The sequence below is a fragment of the Emys orbicularis genome, chromosome 14 (genome assembly GCF_028017835.1).
Source record: "Emys orbicularis isolate rEmyOrb1 chromosome 14, rEmyOrb1.hap1, whole genome shotgun sequence".
In the NCBI taxonomy this organism is placed as follows: domain Eukaryota; kingdom Metazoa; phylum Chordata; order Testudines; family Emydidae; genus Emys; species Emys orbicularis.
Window position 1 is genome coordinate 34145037 of NC_088696.1, and position 24907 is coordinate 34169943.

A 24907-nucleotide genomic window follows, 5' to 3' on the forward strand; every position below is an offset into this window, starting at 1 on the left:
CTTAATTGTAGGGCTCCATCTTGTGAGCCATAGCTTGGCAATACATTTGTTAGCAGCTACCATTAACATTCTGAATTGTAGTTCTGTATGGTTTTGTAGTGTGGTGGTGAGGAGGGGTGTCTCCAAGAATATACTAGATTGAATTCCTATCAAGCTGTACACTGAAAGTATTTGTTGGCTCTATTTGATATAGATTCTTATAATGTTCTCATCACCGTAATATCTGAGCACCTTCCAGTAGCGCTTTAAGCAAGGTGCCTACACATTTGTCATGTCTTTTTTTCTCTCATCCTCTCCCTATGTATCCCTATCTATGTATCTGTAACCAGAAACTGTAGATCAGGGAGCAGTTCCAAGAAATGTTTTTGCTGACTTGTGTGTCCATAGCCTCTCCAGCAAAGATTGCAGGAGGGACAGGGTTGGCTTCATTTTGTAAATGATAATTGATGTGCAGAAGAAAAGTGAGATTATTTTACATTAGAATTAATGTAATTAAGAAGGTGAGTGAGTGGAGGGAGTTGTTCAGCAGATATCTGTCCAAGTTGCCTACTGCTAAAAGACTTATGGCTTGTCTACACTACCACTTAAGAGGATGTAAGTTACATTGCCAGTGGCTTTTTCAAGTTTTTGTAAGTTACATTGACTTAAAACTGTGTCTAGGCACTCTCATGAATACAAGGACAGATCCGCATCCAGGTCTGTTCCTAAGAAGAGAGATCCCTCCCTGGCCCTGTCCAAATCCAGTAAACCTTAACATGTGGATCATAAGGAGTCTTAGACTGCTTAAGACTCCCAGGAAGGAGGGTAAAGCGCGGAAGAGAAAAAGATCTGTTAGTGGCACTGACACCTAAACATAAAGGCTGACATTCACCAGTTTCATCAAAGACTGCTGGACTTGATTCTTCAGTGGTACAGGCCCACCCTTCTAAGGATGGGCCACCCGCAACATCTCTGGACGCATTGGAATGGTCAGTCCCAACTGCAGGAATACCCCAAACATCAGGATGTGCAGACACGTATTCACCAGATGATATCTTTTTCTGTTATCCTCAATCCCCTCTCCTCTCTGGCCCTTCTGAGAGACGTTGACGCACTGATGGACGAATCTATTTTGGTAATACAGCAACCCTCTCCACGCTAACCCTCAGGCATGAGCATTCACCCTCCAGTACCAATGTTCCCGTCGGTGGAGCAAGAGTAGAACTCCAACTTGGATGAATCAAACACTCCGGCTGGTCATTCATCTCCTCACAGATGAGTCTTAACAGGGAGGTGAGGAGATCCAGATGCAACTTTCCCAGGGACTCCAGGTACCCAATGCCGTGGGGTCCCCATTAACCAGTTGATCCCTCATAGGCCAGTGGGACCCATATGGCAGGTGTCCAGAATCCATCCATAAGTCCTACTGCACCTCTCCCACACATCTCTTGGATCGACGGGCTATGAGGAAGAGGAGGAAATCATTTCCAGATGAAATGATCACTCAGTCTTAATCATCTCTGCTGGACGACCATAAGCAGTACCAGGCTCTACTACAGAAGATAGCAAGTTACTTTCAGATACAAGTAAGGTGGCACACTCAGAAGTGAGGCCATCCTAGAGCGAGCCAGCCAGAGTGGTTTGGCATACTTGGCCTTCTGAGCCCTTACACCTAAAAGAGCTGAGAGGCACTAATTCATACTGGCCAGATGAGCTGAGTTCCTTTTCACCCACCCAGTGGCCCACTTGCTGCTGAGGCAGGCAGCCATGGAAAGTGCAAGGTCACAACATCCTAACACCACCCTGGCTGACAAGGGCTCAAAGAGGTTCCACCTTTCAGGAGGAAAGGTATTCTCCTCTACAAATCTGCAATGCTTTATCACTATCAGGCTTTGTTAGCAAAATATGATTTAACAACTACCGTAGGCTGGCAGACTTTACAGGACAAACGTCCCCATGAGGACAGAGCCCAATTTTAATCCTTCATTGAGGAAGGTGAAATAGTGGCAAAAAATTCCTACCGGCTGCAGTGAATCCAGCAGACAAGGCACCTAGAGAGCTAGCCACTGGTATAGTTATAAATAGGGCCCTACCAAATTCACAGTCTATTTTGCTCAATTTCACGGTCATAGAATTTTAAAAATAGTCAATTTCACAATTTCAGATGTTTACATCTGAAATTTCAGAGTGTTTTAACCATGGGAATCCCCACCCAAAAAGGGGTTATGGGGGGTCACAAAGCTGTTGTAGATTTAGGGTATGTCTACACTGCATTGTTAACTTGGATGTGACACTTCTCGAGGCATCCTGGGCTGATAGTTGGGAGTCTTGCCTGTACTAACTGGTTCTTAGCTCCCTATGGATCCCTCCGCCTTCTGGCAGTTAGCATCAAGAGGTCGTCGGTCACACCAGGTCTACAATTGCTGGACCCAGGTCTGATGGCCATGCTAATGCAGCCGTACTGCACTACGCAGACCTTCTGACTCAGGTCTGTAGTTTGACCTGTGTCCACACTGCAAAATGGGCTTGGACCAGAGTCACAGCGGGACTTAGACTCTGACCCACTCCCTTTAGCCAGGTCATAGGACCTGGCTCCTGAGTGCTTGTTGAGCTGAGTCAGACTGATTTGTATGTGGACAGAAGGCAGGTTTGGGCTCAAACCTGAGTCAGAGCCTAGGCTTAATGCACAATGTATATGTACCCAAAGCCACAGAGTGAGTCAGTGGCAGAGCCATGAATATAATCCAGAGCCCCATCCCCTGATCTATTAGACTATGTTCCCACTGGCATAAAATCATAAGTCAGAGTTTTCACCTTGGGGAGCTTTTGCTGCCCTTCACATAGCTGCACACTTTGGTGGTGTTAAGTTATGCACGTTGTTATCCAGGCTGAGCTGAGAGTAATAGTCCCCTTTAGAAGATATTAAGATGCACATTTTTCATTGAGTATTCAAAGATATGTTACCAAATTATCAAAGGCATTAGTCACATATCCTGAAGGCTTAACCTCACACTCCTTACATTAAAACCATTAGCATAACTCAAAACACCCTTTGCCATCTGTCTTAATGTGAGCATGCTTGCTCAGTATGTTTACCAAATATCCTGACATATAAACCAATGTGCATATTATATACAAGCTCTCTAATTTCCCTTCTGAACACTAATAAAAACCGGTGACGTGGGTATAAACCAACACTTGTCCCCTCTCTGTGCTCACCATCTTTGGGATTAGAAAAGCCCTATCTGGTAACTGAGGTGAGGAAATATCTTATATTAGACCAAGTTCTGTTGACGAAAGAGACAAAACCAACAGAAATTGGTCCAATAAAAGATATTACCTCACCCACCTAGTCTCTCTAATACTATGGGACCAGCATGGTTACAACAACATTGCAAATATCTGGTAACAGGCACATTTGCAAGTCTTATAGGACGTGCATGCTATAAAACACACACTTGAAGTTCTTATCAGGACTACCAGTGCAGATCTCACAAGATATGCATCTAAGGAGGTCTTTTCCTTAACCTTACGCCAAGGAGTGGGTGGTGGGTGTTTTCCTCAAGCCAGAAAAGCCCAGCTTTCCCGTCCCCTTTATGCACATAAGTTAACATCTTGACATTACGGCTTACTAACCATACGTGGTTGAGAAAAAGCAGATATGTATTTTATAAGCACAAATAACCCTCAGTATTAAACAATCACCATCTACATACTGTGTGATCAGTGAAAGCAGATGTCTGAGATAGTCTTGACATGCCTGGGACATTTTAAAACACTGAATAATATAACATACAAATCAAGCTATTTCATCATAACGAGTGATTCTGAGCATGTTGTTCACCATCTACTCGGAGCGTGACATTTCAAATCAAATCTTCATTTCATGTGGAAGGAAAGAAATATTGTTCTTTCTTACCTTGACATGTTTATCATTTGGAGGCTGAGCCAGCTATCTCACTGGGTTCACACTCTAGTTCCAGAAAATCAAAGATAATCATCATTTGTTACGAGTATCATGCACAGCTTGTTATTTTGTGTGTAGCAAACAGAACAAAAGTGGGAGGGAGAATACAGTAATAATTATTTTAGGAACAAATTTTCTCCCTCTCACCCACCCACCCCACCAGTTGGACTTTTACTGGCTTTTTTAAAGTAATTACAACAACTAAATTTGATTTTGATAAAATCTATTGATCAAGTCTATAATTTAGGTTGGAACACACAGCAGTGTTTTCTGTGTATTTCCTCAGAAGTGGCTGGCATACTACTGGGAGCTATAAAATAAATGATTTTAAAAGTGTTCTCAATGAGCTCCAAGATGGATTAGCTATTGTACTCCTTTGGTAAAATATACTCTCATATACTTTTGTGTATAGTTCCTTTCTTCTACTCCAAAACCCTAGAGTAGTTTAGTAGCTAATATGGATGATCAGAGACATTCCTGCTATATCTTATTCAGCTGAGAAAATGTTTCCAATCAGTCAAAAATCCACAAATATCCAGAGATGCCCAACTGGAGTGGAAGCTGAGCACAATTTTTTTCTTCTTTGAGTGTCCAGATGTATGGATCCACCAATTTTTTAACAGAGGAACGTCATTCTTCAAAGATATGCTGAATGGATGGAGTATTATTGGTAGCACAGAGCTAGTTCTAGAAAATGATAAATTATCTGAAAAATCAGGCCACAGGGCTCTCAAATTGGGTACCCATTTTTGACATTAACGTCTGTGCTTCAGTTGCCATTAAAAGGGGAGTTGTGAAGCTAAATCTATCAGTGTCTGTGTAGCACACAGATGCTAAATAGGACTGGAAGGGACTTCCTGGATCATCTCATGCAGTCCCTTGCTATTGCAGGAAACAGTGTCATATAATCAGGGGTGAAAGTAATTTACAGGATTTACCGGTACTGCCGGAGTCCTGAGGGGGGCGTGGCCTCAACCGGAAGAGGCGGGACCTCTCAAGATTTATAGGCCCTGGGGCACTGGCTGTGGCTGGGAGCAGTGGCGTAGCCAAGTTCTAACATCAGGGGGAGCGAACACATAAAAAAAGGCGCCACCCGACATATCAAATTACTAATTACATACTGTTAAATTCGTTATACATATTTATTTGTACTTAAAATGAAAGCACAAGAATGATCCAGCCACGGAAGGGTTGCACAGCCGGCATTTCACAGGAGAACTTTAGATTATACTGCGATATACTTTAGATTCTAGAAAGTAAATCACAGAATACAGTAGTTTGTAATTGTCACCCCTTGCCCCCAGAGCAGAGCGGCGGCTCGGCTGTGGCAGAGTCATTCCCCGGGCTGCCGCTGCTCGCGGAGAAAAGATGCCGCTGAAGAGAGACCACGAGAAAAAAACATCCCCCTCTTCCCTCCTTTTCCTTCCTTCTCCACCTCCTCCGCTGGCACCAGCTGGGCTTCAGAGCCACCAGGAGCTCTGCCCACCAGATTGTGGCTTTTGTGCTGTTCTGTTGAGGTCCCCTTGGATGTCCTGATGTGAGAAAACTGAAAGCTTGGAAGCCGTGTTAACTTCCAAGTGACAGGTGCCTATTGTAGTGCTGCACACTTGGTTTCCAGCCAATGGTTCCTTTATTTCTTGGTGGCATATTAATTATTATTAATAACAAGTCCAGTAGAGCCTAGAAGCCTCACGTGAAGTCAGGCTGTGCTAGAAGCTGTACATATAGAGTACAAAGAGTTTACAGAGGGTGGACGAAAGGAAGTATCCCCATGATTTGGGGTATGTTTACACTGGAAAAGGGAGGTGTAATTTCTGGCTTGTGTAGACATACCCATGCTAGCGCTGATCAAGCTAGTGTGCTAAAAATAGAAATGGAGCCACAGTGGTGCAAGGAGCTAGCCATCCTGAGTGTGATCCCACCTGAGACCCTTGATAAGCACTCAGGTGATTAGCCCCTCCTGGTGCTCATGCCGTTACACTTCTATTTTTAGCACTCTAGTTTGATCTGAGCTAGCACCAGTATGTCTCCTCCAGCTGGGCATGATGCCTCCAGCTCCAATGTAGACGTACCTACAGATGGAGAACAGAGGCACAGTCAGACTAAGTGACTTGTTCAAAGTCACCCAGGGAGTCACTGGCAGAGCTGTGAATTGAACGCATGTCTCCTGCTTCCATACAGTTGGATTGCCGCTTCACCTGGAGGTCTCAGGACAGTAATAGGCTGATTAGGCCTCAGCTGGAGTATTGTGTCCAGTTCTGGGCACCACATGTCAGGAAGGATGTGGACAAATTGGAGAAAGTCCAGAGAAGAGCAACAAAAATGATTCAAGATCTAGAAAACATGAGCTATGAGGGAAGATTGAAAACATTGGGTTTGTTTAGTCTGGAAAAGAGAAGACAGAGAGGGGACATGAGAACAGTTTTCAAGTACATAAAAGGAGGAGAGAGAGGAGGAGAAAGAAAAATTGTTCTTCTTAACCTCTGAGGATAGGACAAGAAGCAATGGGCTTACATTGCAGCAAGTGAGGTTTAGGTTGGATATTTGGAAAAAGTTCCTAACTGTCAGGGTGGTTAAGCACTGGAATAAATTGCCTAGGGAGGTTTTGGAATCTCCATCTCTGGAGATATTTAAGAGTAGGTTAGATAAATGTCTATTAGGGATGGTCTAGACAGTATCTGGACCTGTCATGAGGGCAGGGGACTGGACTAGAAGACCTCCTGAGGTCCCTTCCAATCCTATGATTCCACTGTTGTAAATGTCCTGTGTCCCATGAGCATGGGCTATTAAAGAGCTGCATGTTCATGTAGTGCATTGTGATGGTGTCACATAATGACTGTGCCCCAGGACACACAATAGTGTCCTGCAGTGAGGCATCATCACAACTAAAGATGCAAACAATGCAACACAGTATCATGGTGCCCTGGCTATCATGCCAGCAGGATACCAGTACTTGCCATTGATGTTCTTCATGCATTGTGCTTTATAGAATACAACCGTACAGACAGAGAGACCATTCATCCCAGCCTGAAATGCAGCTGCTTCTGGGGTGGAACTTGGCAGCCAATTTGCACCACAACGGTGTGACAGAGGCAACAAAGTGGAAAAAATGTCTCCTCCTGTCACAACTGCAGGGGCAAGATGGGTCAGCAGGATGCAATCGCCCACACTGGCCAGGACAGGAGGGTTAAGCAGTGATGAAGTGGACTCTTTAGTGATCACACATGGTCAGGATGTTGGTTTTAAGCTTCCTCTGAGAGATGGTGGCACAGTGCCCCCTGAGCATCATGCTTCAGCGCTGATTCAATACTGACTCTGAGGGAAGGTCTCGGCTTCCTGCATCACCAGCCCAGGAGCAAGAGCTCACCCAGGATGGTTCAGGAGGTGTTTGCCTTCCCCGCCGCGCAGCCGCCTCACTCTGCATGGAGCTGCTGGGGCTGGAGGGCCAACGGGGCTGCTGCTCCTCAGGCCCCCCCCCCGCCGCGCTGCCGCCCCTTCCCCTCCTGGCAGAGCCCACCCCTGCCTGGGCAGCGTGCACCAAGTGAGGCTCGGCTTAGCGAGCCGGGCAGCTGCGGGCCCTGTAAATCCGCCCGGGCTCTGAGCTGCGGGCGGGATTTAAAGGGCCTGGAGCTCCCGCCACTGCGGGGAGCCCCAAGCCCTTTAAATCCCAGCCCCAGCCCAGCTGCTGGAGCTGCGGGGGGATTCAAAGGGCTCTGGGCTCCCCGCTGCGGCGGGGGGAGCTCTGAGCCCTTTAAATCCTGGCCCCAGCCCGGCTGCCGGAGCTGCAGGTGGGTATTTAAAGGGCTCAGGGCTCCCCACAGCCGCGGGGAGCCCTGAGCTCTTTAAATCCCCGCCACGGAAGCCGGTGCGGTCCGGCACGGCGTACTGGCTCTTGCCGGTACACCGGACCGGACCGGCTTACTTTCACCTCTGCATATAATCCTGTTCATAAATTTATCAAGCTTCATCTTAAAACTACCCAAACGTATTGTCTATGAAAAATGAGAGAGTCCAGAGATGTCCAAGACGACAGTGGAACCAGCACAGTATATAAAGCCATCCTAACAACCCCCAATAGGCTCAAATCCTGGTTCTAAACAGACGTGAATGGAATCTGCTCATAACATTGGCCCTACCCAGTCTTGGCATAGGAAAAAGGAGATGATGATCTGTTGTATTTGTTTAAATGGAATATATGGGCCCAGAGAGTCAAAGGTGTTAATACGATCCTGTAGCTGTCCAACATTAAATAGTTTTAAACAAAGTTTGATATACAGAGACCTCAGCCTGCTAAATACTATGGCAAACACAGTTAAAAAGCCTTTAAACCTTTTATTAAAGATACAGAAAATGAAGAAAAAACAGTTAAAGCATTTGAAATGTAACATATTAAGTAAGGCTTTTATTTTAACAACATCCTTTGTTCCCTTTCCCTTTCTCTGAAGTTAGTCTTTAGAAGGAACAAACCCCTTGTCTAACAGTCTCTTAGAGGGTATTCTTTTGGGGTGGGAAAGAAGTTAATTGAGATGGGCTGGAGCTACCATTGTTGTTACTGTTCGATCCTGTTTCCTAGAAAGCAAAACAAGACAAAACACACACACAAGCAGAAGAAAGAAAGAAAATGCAGGTTCTTTCTCTGGTGTTTACTCTCAATTACAACTTCACTGCTGGCAAAACATGGGCACAGCATACAGGCTTTTCAACCACTACAAGAACTGGCAGATTTATACCCGCATCAGGCTGTTTAGGGGATTGCTTTTATCTCCCTCTCTGCTCACAGGCTTACAGTAATGTTGCAAAATATGCAGTCTTGGCCGGCTAAGCCAGACTCTTGTTAGAAGACAAAATGAGAAGCATAGGAAACAGAAGAAAAACGGTGGGGAAGGAAAAAGACACACTGGGTTCAGGTGACAAAGTCTCACATTCCTGGTGGCAGTCAAGATTCAGCCAGAACTGGTGGAGGTGGCAATGTCATCCGTCCCTCTGTTAGCTCGGTCTGGTAAGGACAGCTCTTGGGATCAAGACTACGAAGGCCCACTGATGTTACAGTGGATCTCAAGGATAAATGAAGGTGGCAACCATGATAGTGAAGCTTGCTCTTTTCCCTTCTTTTAGTCAGCAGTTGTCCCCCTGCACTTCCTCTATAACAACTTTGATCTCAAAACCTCTTTTATTTTAAGGACCCTGAAAGGGAGTGAAGGGCGGAATAGTCCATCCTCCCACTATTTTGTCCACCAGCAGGCCTAATTTCTGATACCAGGTTTGGTTCATTGATTTCTGGGCTCGCATTGTTCTTGTTTATCTGGCATGCTTCTAACAGTCCTTGAATTACATCAGTAGGTCTTTTTGTTTGGACTGATTCAGTCTCTCTCTTTTTTGCACCTTTCCCCACCAACATTTGTTGTTAGGTTATTGAAACATTTTATTAATTTTCATTCACTTTTCACAGATGAGCTCACAATTAGGGTAAACTAATTCGGTTGTTTGCGCCCACTACTCAAGTTGGAAGGCTGTTCCAGAACCTCACTACTCTGATTTTAGAAACCTTCTTCTAATTTCCAGCCTATTCCTGGCCATTTGTTCTTGTGCCAACGCTGTTGTATAGCTTAAATAGCTGTTCTCCATCCATGGTGTTTACAGTGGTGCATGCCATAGTAAAGCCCCTGGGGAAACTTATAATTCTGTAGTCCGAGGAGGGTTTGAATGATTAGCCTCATATCAAATAATGAGCATAAAATGAAATCTTGACCATCCATTCTGAGCACTGAATGGAGTGGAGGTCCTGTGGACAAAATAGTTTGTGATCATGTAATTAAAGACTGTATCATAATGCATATGCAACCTTAATTTTAGAAATTCTTAACTTATGAATGCTTTACTTTGCAACCTTAACATTATACAAATTACATATAAAAACCTACATTTAAAGAGAGTGTAATTCACCCCGTGCAGAGAGCCAGCAGAAGGTCTACAAACTATTTAAGTCCCATTTCAACCTTATGTCAAGGACTTACGCAGTGTGTAGGCCTCGTGCAAGGTCTCTGCACAGAGGATGAATTTTATTTATACTGTCCAAAACAATACCACCCACTTTACATACAAATAGTAAGATATTCCTTGCCCCAAATTGTTTAAATATACACCATGCAGTAGGGGAAAAAATGCAATACAAGGGCTTGTTTGGGGAGGGGGTGGGTAGGAGGGGTTGGAGTGGTTTTGTGCTTTTATTCTTTTTATCTCCCTCCTGCGTATTTTGCTTTATGTCCCTAACAACGTCTGTTAGCTGCACAAGAGGAATGCAGCATTCTGAGTATCTATCTGTAAAGTTAAATGTTGTTTTAAGCACATTCCCTTGTACTCAGGCTTTTTCACATTGTGCTTCCCATAGGAGACACTACAGTTCGATGTGAGCAACTTGATCTGCTTCAAGATTGGCTGGCTGATTTCCGAAAATCTACCTCCTCCTCCAGCACAGCCAATCCAGAGGAGCTGGTGGCTTTTGATGTGATCTGTGGAGATCTCAACTTTGACAACTGCTCATCTGGTGAGACAAGCTTTTCCCCTTCCTCTTGAATACGTAGCATCACAGTGAGCTACTAAGGTGTTGTAATGTCTCCTCTAACTGCTTTAGAGCAGTGATCTGCAATTGTACATGGCTTTTGCAATCACATTTAAATAAGAATAAATTGCTATAAAAACTTTTAAAAATGGAAGTAAAGATTGTTAATCTGAGTGGGCAAACCCAATGTTTAAGAGATGCCTATTCATTAAAGGGGAAATTTCTAAGGCACAAAGGGCAGTCCTATCATTTGTGCCTTTGATAGTCTCCACCAAACTCTAAAAGAATCAGACAGGTAGCTCTTACCTGCTCTACACTTTTATTGTCACTATGGCACCTATATACCCTTTCTTTCTAGTTACTAATATATATCAACAGGCATATAATCACTGGGTACCTGTGGAAAAAATCTTACATAACTGTGTAGTTAAAGACTGTATCATAATGCATACGCACAAGGGGGCTGAATTAATGTTCCGAAGGCAACTTTAATTCTGGCATTTACTATCTTTAAGGACTTGACTTTGCAACCTTAATATTCTTTTAACTTATTTTTTGGAAGTTATTCCATATATGGAGGGCAGAGGACACCATTAAAAGTAGACATTTACTACAAACAGATGTTAAATTTGCAGTGGAATTCTGAGTAAAGAATATCTCACACACTAGGATAAAGTCAAACATGATACAGTAAATGTTATTTTTAATGGCAGCAACTGTATGTGTTTGCACAATGTGTATAGGCAATTACATAAATGGATGTTAATTTATTTCAACTGGCTCATCACTACACTAGCTGGGCATACCACAGAAATTAAAAAACAATTATTACCAACAATTGGCACAAATCAAAAAATCCATCCCAACTTCTAACACTACTGTCTGTTAATGCGGGATCCCCTCTAAATTATGTTCTAAAATTAAGAAATATTCAAAGTAAAAAAAAGTCTTGCATTATGTTCCAAAAGTAAGTGAATTGGGACTCTGTTGGACTGTAGGAGAGAGCAAATTTCAGAACCAAAGGCTGTCTACTAGTGATGTCTTGCTGCTTGCTCAAAGGAGTTTAACCCTGGGCCCAAACAACAGAAGCTTTTCTAGAAAAGCAACTGATCTGAAAAGTATAGGAAGAGGGGTTGTCTAAGACAACCAGCATTATAGATACTAGCTACCACCACCAAGTAGCAGCTTGGAAGCCAGCACAGAGTGTAAATCACAGGTGATGTATATTCGTGTGTGCATGCCCCACTAAATAGGCAGGTAATTGCAAAATGCTCTTGCTGAAGCAGCCAAATGACCTCCAATGGTAGCCTAAATAGAACACATTATAGTAGTCCAGCCTGGAGCTGGCAAAAGGCATGGAGAGGGCTACATCTGAGCTACTGCTACTATGTGGGCATACAAAGAGATGGATACACTAGGACCGTCAGAGTGTGAACCAGTGAGACAAGGGGTAGGAACAATCATGAGCACCGTGAGTCTCTTAATATGTTCTCTTTTGTGCATATTGGTTTATACTGTGCTTTTAGTCAGCTAGGTTAGAGCTAAATTCAAGTTTCGGTTCAGATTGGGCTCTAAAGTTTAGGACCAGCAGGTTTATGGATTCTTAGTCACTGTTCAAGCCCATTTGCTTAGTGGAGATATTAGTGTCCATAGGGAATCCATCCCCTCTAATGAAGCTGGGTGTACCAGTTATGTCAAATAAAAAGATACCTCCTGTACAGTCCAAAATAACTACTATTCTTTCATATCATGTCTTTGAATGTGCTTTTCTTTTGAAACTGTTGATGAGATTGATATAGTGCTAATCACCACAGACGAGGTTAATTAATCTGGTTTGGATAGATAGTTGTTCAAATTAAAAATTCAAAATGTTGACTGCCCCTGCATTGCCTGGTCTTGTCTCATATTTACATGTGCTACTACTTGGCAGTCAGGATTCTCAGGAGATGAATAACTATCATACTCCGCTTTGGATCAAATGCTCACGGTCAATTTAGTTATTGCATCTCCAATCTCAAATGAACCCTGAAGTTGAGTAGAAAAGTATCTGAAGAACAGAACATGAAGTTGGCAGACACTCTGACTTGGCATCTGGAATTATGAATCAACATTCTAGAGCTGAAATTCAAGATTTATTGACCAGAGTTTATTAGTAAAGCAAAAATTTCCCTATGCTTTATTAGCTCAGAGGTAAATCAATTTTAGCTGAATTCAGATACATCCAATCAGAATTCAGTTATTTACATACTTGTGTAGCTTTGCTCCAAATCTTAAAATTGCTGACCTCTGATGAGATAAAGAAACTTCCTGGTTTGTAAACATGATCATTTCATCCAATGAATGATCTAGAATAATCTTTTTGTACAATATGTAGCAAACATAGTATGTGCATTTTAGCCAAGTGTCAGATGTTACTTGGTTGACAATATATTTTTATACTTGTGAAGCTGGGGTACAGTGGTTGAGTTTTTGTAGGCATGTTTGCATAGGGGTTTAAATTACTGAAACGTAACCATTGTTAAAGGGGATGCTAACAAGGTAAAAGCTGTTCTTAGATGTGTTACTAACAATTAAAATCATTAAAAGCATTGAAAATTTGTTTTATTTTTGCTATTAATGCAGTTTACTATTTTGCACTTTTGAAATGGAAGTTGAAATTAAGTTGATCACTTTCATTTTTTATTTATAGTCAGTCTCACTTTTTGGTTCTCATGCATTAAATTAGAACAATGCTGCAGTGTTTGTGTTTACAACTCTGCAGGGGAATGTTTTTAATTTTAAAAGTCACAGATCTTTGTTAGGTAATGTACTTCAGACCGAAAATGTAGGTTTTGTATTTTTAAGTGCTAAATCTTGATACAGTATTTACCAATTTTGCGCTGTAAAGAGTCTGGAAGCTTTTAAGGAAAAAAATTAACTGAATATTTTTAGACTCGCCAGCTTTCTTTACAAACTGTGAAATTGTAGAATAGTTTGTTTCCTCCCGTGAAAATCCAGCTCTAACTCTTTGTTGAAAGTTAAACCATTAATCCATCTGACATTCGCAAGTTCCTTAGTCACCCCATGTTTTAGGGCCATTTGCACCCTAGTACTAGAGAGTTATCACACTTCTAACATCAGTACATTGAATTCTCAGTTATCAGGAACTTTATTATAAGGCTGTCTTTAATGTCAGGCTGATGTAGTCTGACTCTGATGGAAATCTATTATATTTTAAACCTTTTGCTACGAGGTGAAAAAAACGTTCAATGAGAGGGGGCTAGGCTGTACCTCTCAGCCATGAATAGTAACAATTGCTGCATGGTAGTGGATTAATAATCACAGAATTTTATTCCTTTCCATGGCTTCTCCAATGAGGTTTGTAGGCATATGAAACCCTGAGACAGAGCAAAACTTGAAGAAATAAAATTGCAGAGTTCATCTGGTCCTTAAATAAAAATACCTGAACAAAATCAATAACCTGCTGAGACAGGAGGGATTTAAGTGTACCTGTCAAATCTTAAATAACCTCGTTTTCTGCAATTCCTCCAAGATGTCTCTGCTAATTTATTACTGCCTCAGCCCCAGAATCGTCTTGTGGTTCTAAAGACGGCAACTTTCAAGGCAGCTGAGACAATGCGGGTGCAATAGTTGAACTGGAGGTATCAGTTCTCAGCTCAGTAAGATACACTGAACAAAATGCAAGAATGGGATTCTGTGGCCCTATAGCTAGGGACAAAGCAGATACAATGACGTAAGAGCCTGTAACAGCCTCGGGGCAGTGGATGTTTAGTACGAATGTGGCTACAGACTGAACACGTGTTTCCTTTTTCTGACCCCTTCTAGTTGGAATTGAGATAGTCACACAACATCATCCCTTGGCAAGAATGATGTTGCTTTCCTGTAGAAGCAGGTCTGGTTTGCTCCTGTTGATGCAGGGCAACGTCGTCCTTAGGTGATACATCTAGCTCAAACTTCAAAGAAGTTCCCCCTCCCTTGTTTTGAGTGTGTCCATTTTCATACACATTTATGGATTTTGTTGCCTTGACAATAGCCTGTGACAAATGACATCATTAGTTCCAAGTGCAGGGACTTGTGAATGTTCCAAGGATCCCTAGAGGGAACTTGAACTGTTGATAAGAAATTCTAAAATCTAAAATGGTGGAAGTGCTGCAAAGAAGAAAATTATCAAGGGACGCTGCCAGTTTAATAGGTTTTTAAAAAAATTATTGGATTTACAGCAGTGCTGGTATTTTCAGTTTGAGGGTCTGATCCTGCAAATACTACTAGATATGAGGTTTACTATAATAAATAGTACACCCTGAATTTTAATTCTCCTAGCTCCTTCATCCAGTGCCAATAGTACTAGTTTGTTGTTACATTAAATAATCCTAGAGGCATATATTTGCTATTAGACTTGAAGTAGATAAATTGGTACTAATTGTGCTCCTGGAGAAATTAAGCATTGAGAATGCATGTGGTATGCTGCTTGTAATTTGGACTACTTTAATATTCAGGATAACAATATCACAACACAAAATATCATTTCTCAGTCAGTTATGTAACCTAAGTGTTTCGTGAACAGTGAATCTTGTGAGGCAGTCATACCACAAGCTTCTAACTTCAACAAATGCGCTGCAGAGACTATGTACATACCCAACTCACCATCGGTCCTGTCAATATGAAGCCAGCGGGTGTAGTTCTGCACTGCCTAACATTTAACACCTACATTGTGTTGTCATTTACGTCAGTACACAGCCAAAGGCAATGGAGAATCAGGCCCATTAATTACTCCCAAAAATCAGATGGGCAGGAGTTCGCAGTGAAACTTTTGTTGTTGTTGTTGTTGATACATTTTCTTCTGTTTTAAAGTGCTCTATTTTCCAACAGTGACTCTTTGTTCTTAGTGGAGTTTTGTTGGCGGGGGCAATTATTTGGAGAGTTCAGGCAGTGGAGAATAGGATATTAACAACTAATTGTATACAGTAGCACCAACCAGCTCCAATGACATTAGGGCTCCATTATGCTGGGTGCTGTACCAATGCATAGTAACAGTAAGGGACAGATTTTTAAAAGGTATTTAGACACCTAAAAATGCAGATAGGTGCCTAGGCAATTTTGAAAAATTCCCCACTAGGCACCTAACTCCCATTGGGCACCTATCTGCACCTCTAGGTGCCCAAGTACCTTTAAAAATCTGGCCCTAAAGAGTTTAGGCTCCTAATTAAGACAAAATGCAACAAGGCAGTATAACGAGGGAGTGGAGGCGACCAGGGATATGAAAGTGGCCTATTTTTCATGATTTACAGTTTTGGAGGATTTGAAATATACAGGTAACATTTTTAATGCCATTAATCTCAACTGGCCTAAGGTCTTTCACCTTTAGGTCACCAGTTCAAATCCAGCCCAGGTAATTAGTGCCCAAAAGTCATCATTTGCTGTCTGTTCAGTGGGCCAGTTGAAATGAGTTGGTGATATTAGCCCAGTTCCTCAAACATGTGCCACCACCACAGCTGGCACTATTTGGTACGCCGTTGGCAGTCTTGCAGACTAGAAATTGAAAGGGCATGGAGACTGGTCCCTCCAGGACAGGGGTTATGTAAATTACCCAAGCAAGGTGGGAAATCCACATTCCCATTGCCTGCAATCAAACCTGTTTTGAAGATAAATAAGGGGCATCAGTTCCTTCAGCTGTCAATTTAGCATTAAACTAGTGATAAATGGGAGACAGACATTTAGGAAATGCTTTTGTCAAATCTGAGGACTAAGATTTAGAGAATTTATAAAATGTAGCTCATGGTTAATAAGAATCTTGACTACAATTGAGAGTTTTGGTTTATTTGTTTTTTTTTAAATTCATTACAGAATGTTGCTAATATCACCTTAGAAACCAAAATGAAATCAGGTTCCAAATTAAATTAGTGCTGCTGTAGTCTTGACCAGAGAGGTTGCTTCAGAGTGATGGGAGGAACCTCCTCTCCCTTCCAGGGGCACGAGCTGAGGGGACAGATTGGAGAGTCAAGTTTGCCTTTTGCATGGTACCAGTTTTTGCACTGTATTTTAAAGCTTGCACTATGTGATTGATTTGCCTTTCCCTGGACTTGTTCTTTCCTTGCAGAGGACAAGCTGGAGCAGCAGCACTCCCTGTTTACACGCTACAAAGATCCATGCCGGCTTGGTCCTGGGGAAGAAAAACCATGGGCAGTTGGTAAGGTTTTGTCTCAAACTGTCAGAGGCAACCGATTTTATCCTTATATGGCCCTGAGACCCCACCTGCAGGCAGCATATGGTATAACTAAGGGGCAGTAACAATTAAGTTGGGACTAAAGATTTACAAACTGTGGTTTAAAAGTGTTATGTCTTTTGTAAGCCTCAGAGTGCTTTATTGTATTATAAACTGTACCCAAATAGTGGATAAGGTGATTTCTACCAAAATGCAGCCCCTGCTGGAATTGAACATGGCATCAGTTTATAAGATTACTCAAGTACCCTGCCACAGTTTAGCCATTTTAAAATTAGCTTTTAAAACCCAGTTAAACCATTGTGGTTTCTCTGTATTCCAATTCTAGTCTCTCAGTTACACCAAGCTATTTGTATGTAAACTGAAGCATTCAGCTGATGATTCGACTCTTCCAGCCCCATTAATTGCTGATGTTCTAAATCAGTGTTTGTGACAAGGTAATTAAACAATTCCATTGGCACAGTTTTCATTTTCACATCCACTTCAAACTGCATACCTTAAGAAAAAATTCATTCCTGGTGTAATTCCACTGATTTCAACTGAGTTACACTAGAGATTACTTTGCCCACTGCACTTCCATGAAAAACTTTAAAAACAGGAGTGATGATCGAGATACAAAAGGAGCGCTTAAACACGATAAAGTAATTGCAGAGAAACTAAATGGATTCTTTGCTTCAGTCTTCATGGCTGAGGCTGTTAGGGAGATTCCCAAACCTGAGCCGGCTTTTGTAGGTGACAAATCTGAGGAACTGTCACAGATTGAAGTGTCACTAGAGGAGGTTTCGGAATTAATTGATAAACTCAACATTAACAAGTCACCAGGACCAGATGGCATTCACCCAAGAGTTCTGAAAGAACTCAAATGTGAAGTTGCGGAACTATTAACTAAGGTTTGTAACCTGTCCTTTAAATCGGCTTCTGTACCCAATGATTGGAAGTTAGCTAATGTAACACCAATATTTTAAAAGGGCTCTTGAGGTGATCCCGGCAATTACAGACTGGTAAGTCTAAGGTCGGTACCGGGCAAATTAGTCGAAACAATAGTTAAGAATAAAATTGTCAGACACATAGAAAAACAAACTGTTGAGCAATAGTCAACATGGTTTCTGTAAAGGGAAATCGTGTTTTACTAATCTATTAGAGTTCTTTGAAGGGGTCAACAAACATGTGGACAAGGGGGATCCAGTGGACATAGTGTACTTAGATTTCCAGAAAGCCTTTGACAAGGTCCCTCACCAAAGGCTCTTACATAAATTAAGCTGTCATGAGATAAAAGGGAAGGTCCTTTCATGGATTGAGAACTGGTTAAAAGACAGGGAAAAAAAGGGTAGGAATTAATGGTAAATTCTCAGAATGGAGAGGGGGTAACTAGTGGTGTTCCCCAACGGTCAGTCCTCGGACCGATCCTATTCAACTTATTCATAAATGATCTGGAGAAAGGGGTAAACAGTGAGGTGGCAAAGTTTGCAGATGATACTAAACTGCTCAAGATAGTTAAGACCAAAGCAGACTGTGAAGAACTTCAAAAAGATCTCACAAAACAGCAAATGAAATTTAATGTGGATAAATGTAAAGTAATGCACATTGGAAAAAATAACCCCAACTATACATACAATATGATGGGGGTTAATTTAGCTACAGCGAGTCAGGAAAAAGATCTTGGAGTCATCGTGGATAGTTCTCTGAAGATGTCCACGCAGTGTGCAGGGGCGGTCAAAAAAGCAAACAGGATGTTAGGAATCATTAAAAAGGGGATTGAGAATATATTATTGCCCTTATATAAATCAATGGTACGCCCACATCTCAAATACTGCGTACAGATGTGGTCTCCTCACCTCAAAAAAGATATACTGGCACTAGAAAAGGTTCAGAAAAGGGCAACTAAAATGATTGGGGGTTTGGAACGGGTCCCATATGAGAGAGATTAAAGAGGCTAGAACTCTTCAGCTTGGAAAAGAGGAGACTAAGGGGGATATGATAGAGGTATATAAAAATCATGAGTGATGTAGAGAAAGTGGATAAGGAAAAGTTATTTACTTATTCCCATAATACAAGAACTAGGGGTCACCAAATGAAATTAATAGGCAGCAGGTTTAAAACAAATAAAAGGAAGTTCTTCTTCACTCAGCGCACAGTCAGCTTGTGGAACTCCTTACCTGAGGTGGTTGTGAAGGCTAGGACTATAACAGCGTTTAAAAGAGAACTGGATAAATCCATGGTGGTTAAGTCCATTAATGGCTATTAGCCAGGATGGGTAAGGAATGGTGTCCCTAGCCTCTGTTGGAGATGGATGGCAGGAGAGAGATCACTTGATCATTGCCTGTTAGGTTCACTCCCTCTGGGGCACCTGGCATTGGCCACTGTCGGTAGACAGGATACTGGTCTAGATGGACCTTTGGTCTGACCCAGTACGGCCGTTCTTATGAGTGGTGGTTTCACTTAATTAGATTGATTGAGGAAGTGGTTAGAGTAGGTCAGATTGGGTAGTTTGCCAGGAAGGTTTAAAAAGCTTGGGGGGGGCAGGGGGGGCAGAGGGTTCTGTGCAGGAGGCAAGGGAAAAGAGACACTTAAGAATCAGAAAGAGGGAGAGTGGAGGAACTGAGTGCAAGCATTCCCATCCTCATTGCTGTTAGGGAGGATTTTTTGCATTCGTTCTGAAATGGAAGAGTCCCATTAGATCAAAAGCATTAGCCTGCATGGGCAAGATACAGTCCCTGAAGGGAGGACATATCTTAAACCGATAGCACCCTTGTCCAAAGCAAATGCAAAGTGAGTATAAAATGCTATCACATCAGAAAGGAACACTTTCTGATTCCACGCTCTTTGCACCACTACAATTAACTACACAAGGTGCAAGTAGCAATAGGTATGCTGAGCTAGTCACGTGTTCCTTTTTGTTCACAGGTACCTTGTTAGATCCTGAAGGATTGTATGACGAAGAAGTGTGCACTCCAGATAACCTACAGAAGTATGCACTCAGTCTCTCTTTCACTGTTTACAGACAATTCATTGAAAAGCTAGTTTGTCATTTTCCATTTAATATTTTAATTCAGGTGATAAGTGACTACAATTTACTATCCGATGGCTGTTTGGTGGCCTTTGAGAGATGTGTTTCTTACGTTTGATTTGGCAATAGCAGCAGAGGTACTAAGGATTTAATTAACTCTAGACACTGTACTGACTTTGCATCTCTAGAGGTGGTCCCGCCTGACCCGCAGGAATACGGTGAATGTGGCATGATGTAAATATGTATAGATAATAAAAGGTTAAAGCACTATAGTATTACTGCCCAAGCCAGATAGGGGAGTCATGCTGTCTTATGGCCAAGTGGAAAACTTCAGATTCTAGAGATGTCACTCTGACATCTTTAACCAGCACTAGATTTACACTAAAACATTTTAAAAAAATAAAATGGCTGTGGAGGGGGGGTAGAAACAAAGTAAACTCTGGGTCTAACCAACCTTGAATTTTGGGCAAGTTTGGATCATGACTCCAAACCCTGTGGTTATTAACCATATTATCAAAAGAGGCATGCACTACAAAATTCAAAGCTGGTTAATAGTCAATGAATTCACACCTATGTATACATTCAGTTTGTAGGAACAGGACAATAAAACCAAGTTTTGAATGCTACCAGACTGGGCATAGCACAGCCTGTTTGAAGATCTCTCCACAGCTGACCAGTCCAGCAGACTTGGTACTAACAATGAGGGAACTAGCTGAATAAAATAACTGGCCCAAGAACTAAAACTCAACCCAGACTAACCCTATGAGGTTATGTAGATTCTGTCATAGTAGTAGAAAGCTCCCATAGTTCATTGTACGTAAACCATGAATGGGGGAGAGGGGGGAAATGATCATCACATCAAACATGCCATGGGAAAAAGAAAAGCGGAGTATCAGCCAACAGAACTGGCCTGTAGTTGCAGTTTATTTTCATGATATGTTTGATTTAGCTGTGTGTCTTGGGCATGTTCCAACTCACTGCTGCAAAAGACCACTTACCAAAGGCTGACGAAACCTTAGGAGACATTTCTTTAAGGACTATACGAGGCCTATGCTTAGATAATATACTGTTGAAGCAATTCTGATGCTAGTTTAGTACTTTGCTGAGCAACATCTTTAACAGACAAGCACATGCTTGTCCTTTGGCCATCTTGTCTTCATTAGTAGATTGTATAAATCATAATAAGTATAGAAGATCCAACTGCTGCATGGTATCAAAACATACTTACTGGTACTTTCTACGGTATTTCTGGAAGTCTATAAATGAAATATACCACGGTGATAATAAGGTTGTTTGAATAGGTACTGGGTTAAATATGTGAAACGAGGGTAGTCATGAAACTCAACTAAGTTAAAATTTAGTTGTATGGAACTTACTGATTTTAAAAGATAAAATCTGTGTCTAGCCTATATTCAACAATTTACAAGCTGTAGCCTGTTTTAGGAACACCGTATTAATAAGTAGCCAGGAGCAGTTATTAAGGGCAAACTTTTCAACAGGCCTCCAAAATCTACAAATCTATTTACATTTGCAGGCCAAATGACCCCTCTCTTACATGCACATTTGCAGGCACATCCATTCAGATGTACAAGATGCAAAACTATCCTGTACTAAAGACATTTATGCAAGTAAAAGAGGGGTCCATTTGGCCTGCACAGGCAAATCTGCAACTGTAAATATGCATGTGCACGTGATTCCCCATTTTATGGCTCCAAGTGCAGGCATGGAGATTTACAAACTGGAGCTCCCTAAAATTTTTGTGGATTAATTTTCAAGGGGTCCTTTGGGACAGTTTGTCATTTAACAGATTTACTGTTCCTATTAAAATAAAAAACAAATATACAAAAAACCCAACCATAAAAAGGAGCTATTTGCATTTAGTAATAAACATGGGTCACATTGATAAATGGTTTATAAAGGATTAATACTTAGTTACATACATGAATAAGTGAATAGTATAGATGGTTATGAGCAATCCACTGAACTCTTAATTTATTAGCCATTTATTCAAACATCTGTCATTTATTAACTATTTAGAAATTATTTTATGTGCAACCGTAATATAAAGTATGACTGAAAAAAGGTGTTCAGGAGTTTTGTTACAGGATTAAACGAAAGATTTACCTGCTAAGATTTGCATCGGGGCTCCTCTTTTCCTGGAAGACTTAGCAATTCCCTCACCCTCTGAAGTCCTCATCCAAAGCCTACTGCAGTCCATGGGAATCTTTCCATTGACTTGAATGGACTTTTAATCAGGCCTTAAAGGAGGACAGGGATTTTCATTCATAGCTTTTCTGAAAGTGATTTAAGGCTTTAGAGAGGCCATCCCCTATAGGAGGGAACCATTGGAACTTGGATTCAGGCCTTGGCCAGTGATTTGCAGGTACTATTTATAACAACATTTATCTGTAATTTTAGAGTCCACATTACATTAATGATTTTAGATTGTAAAAGTTAATTAAAATGTTTTAAAAAACTTAATCAAAGCTCATTCATAACTGATATAGAGGTGAAGTGCATAGAGAATCTAAAATGGTATCATCAGCATAAAGATGGAGAGGAGCTTCCAGCTGTCTGACTTATATTGTTAATGTAGACGGCAAATCAGATTGGGCTTAAAATAGATGCTTGCAGAAATCCTTCAGTAGTAAAATTTGGCTGCGACATAAACCCATCCAATTTAACCAAATGTTTATATTGGCATAGGTAGCCCTGGGAAACGGTTCAGCAAATCAGAGTCAATGCCAATCTCCTACAGTCTGTTAATAAAATCACATCATTAATTGCTTTAGATGAGTCAATGAAGGTACAGCACAGACTTGTCCCTTATTAAAAGGATAAGTAATGGGAACTATCATACGAGCTAGAACAAGCTTGACCCCCTGATTAGCAGAATATAATAAGCATCAATAGTGAGCAAGCTGTTTATTAACTAATTTTTCTGTAAATCTGGGACAAGTTAATAAGGTAGATATTGATCTTTTACAACTTGGACTCCACCTCTGAACAATGGTTCAATGTAAACACACTTCCATTTTGAAGGAGCCTTAGCTGTAAAGCTGAGCTTTTAATTTAGGGCAAGTAATTTCTTCTCACAGAAGGTGAAATTTACCCTGATGCAGAGGGCCAACACAAGGCCATCTGCATCATTTAAGCACCACACAAGGTCGGTGGGGTGTGGAGTATTCACTGGTTGTACAGAAGTACCGGGACTCTATACTGGAACAAGGTCTCCATAGTCCAGCACAGAAGGCCCCATTAGGGACCAGTCAAGAGATGAGATTCAGATCTACATTTATGAAGATTCAGTGGCCCCAAAGCAATCTGTGTGGAGAGAGTGTGGCCCACAATTCCATGCCACAAGCTGGAACAGCAGCAAGGCTGTGGGGCCTGCACAATTTCCTGCTCCCCTGGGTTGTGGGATGGCTTACCCAAGCTTTGTGCAGGTGGAGTGAAATTGACTCCAGAATGTCAGACACCAGATCACATTCTCTCACTCACGTATCATACTTTTTGCAGGTGTGGAGTCATCAGACAGTCTGATATTCAATATTAAAAATGAGCTGTGCTGATTAGTTGTGATTGGCCACTATAGTCACATGGTATTGTTTCCATGCTCTAAATGGAGGAGTCATAACTTTGGTAATAGGCAGGAAGGTTTAAAAAAAAGCCACCTGGGGGTATTAAATCTCTCAAGGTTTTTTTAAACCCTTTCTGTGTCCTAGGTCTTATCTGAGGCATTAGCACCTGCTGTGTCAAGCAGCAGCCCCTCACATATAAGTGATCTGAATTTTACAGAGAATACAGGTGCATGAAAATTTAAAATTCATTGTCCTGGAGTATTTGAGATGAAAATTCCTTTTCCATAAACATTTGTGTAGATGACTCAATCGCTGAAATGGGCACCGGAAGTGAATGTAAAAGGGGCTCAAGTGCAGCTCAAGCAAAGTCATCTTTTAAATGAAGTGACTGCACAGATGAAAATTGTAGGGTTTGGGTTTTTGTTGCAGTATTGGTCCAGCTCTGCGCAGCTTTTGCTCAACTTTGTTATTTAATTTGCACTTACCAAGTCTGTGTGGGCTGCTGCTTTTCAATGGAGGTCAGCTTGATTAGAGCCAGATCATTTTCTTGAATCTAAATGAGACTTTCAGAAAGAGCACCGTTTTCAGAAACAAGCTGTAGAATGAACAGTCTTACTCTCCATTTTATGGAATCAGCGTGTTCTAGTAAGCTAATTTAACACAATTAATCACATGACCGTCCACATTTGAAACATCCTATATGAAAGAAAATTTCCCTTTATAAGATGGTTACTAAAAATAATCTGTCTGGGCTTAGATAACTATCAGAACATTCATATTTAAATTAATCAGAGGAAACAAATGAACTGCAATACATTTATTTTCCATAGACTTAATAGCCAACCATAACGTGTTATGGTGGATTATCATCTTGTAAAGGTGGGTAAAGTGCTTCTTATAAGAATCAACTTTAGCCAATTATAATTTGCATTTACTCCCAATTCGCCAAAAAACTAAACAGTCCTCTTAAGTGTTGCAGTTCTTGCCTTGTCCCAGGTCAGATTCTTTTGAAGGATGGAATTTTGAGAGATGATGATAAAACCAGGGACTATTTCTCTTCCTAACTTCAAATCATTTCATAAGAGTCCTGTGCTTGTCACCTTTAACACTAACACACACACACACACACACACACACCCATTTAATCCTTTCATGATCATTTTAAAAAGCCAGGACATCAAAATGTCATTTTTTTTCTCAAGATGAACTTAAAGGCTTTGTACCTGCTAGGACCCAAGTTCATGGCTCAGTGTTTCTGCTGCAACAGTTGATGATGTAGCTTAAAGATGTAATCAACTTTTACAAGGGAAACCACAGACCTCTGAGCTCAGGTTCTGGCAGGTAAGTAAAGTAAATCATTTTCAACTACATTCAACATTTTAGCCCCGATTTTCATAAGAGTGCATGCACAAAAGGGTGTACATATCTGCATGCCTAAATTAACACTCAAAATTTCTATGATTGCACATGCTGATGACCAGTTAAGTTTGATAGCCTGCATATGGAGTTGCTGCAGGTATCTGCAAATGCAGTATTTGCATATACAAAATTCACATGGTGGATCTTTATGCCAATATTCTACTTTCCTTCCCAA

At 41.3% G+C, this 24907-nt stretch overlaps 1 protein-coding gene across 1 annotated transcript in view; it reads left to right on the forward strand.

Moving 5' to 3' along the window:
* The window catches only part of SMPD3 (sphingomyelin phosphodiesterase 3), a 66865-nt gene that overhangs the window by 38304 nt on the left and 3654 nt on the right, over nucleotides 1-24907 (forward strand). The window contains exons 3-5 of the mRNA XM_065416835.1: nucleotides 10335-10490; nucleotides 16603-16692; nucleotides 19630-19693. Of these exons, the coding sequence (XP_065272907.1) occupies nucleotides 10335-10490; nucleotides 16603-16692; nucleotides 19630-19693 (310 nt within the window). The remainder of the gene's footprint in view (nucleotides 1-10334; nucleotides 10491-16602; nucleotides 16693-19629; nucleotides 19694-24907) is intronic.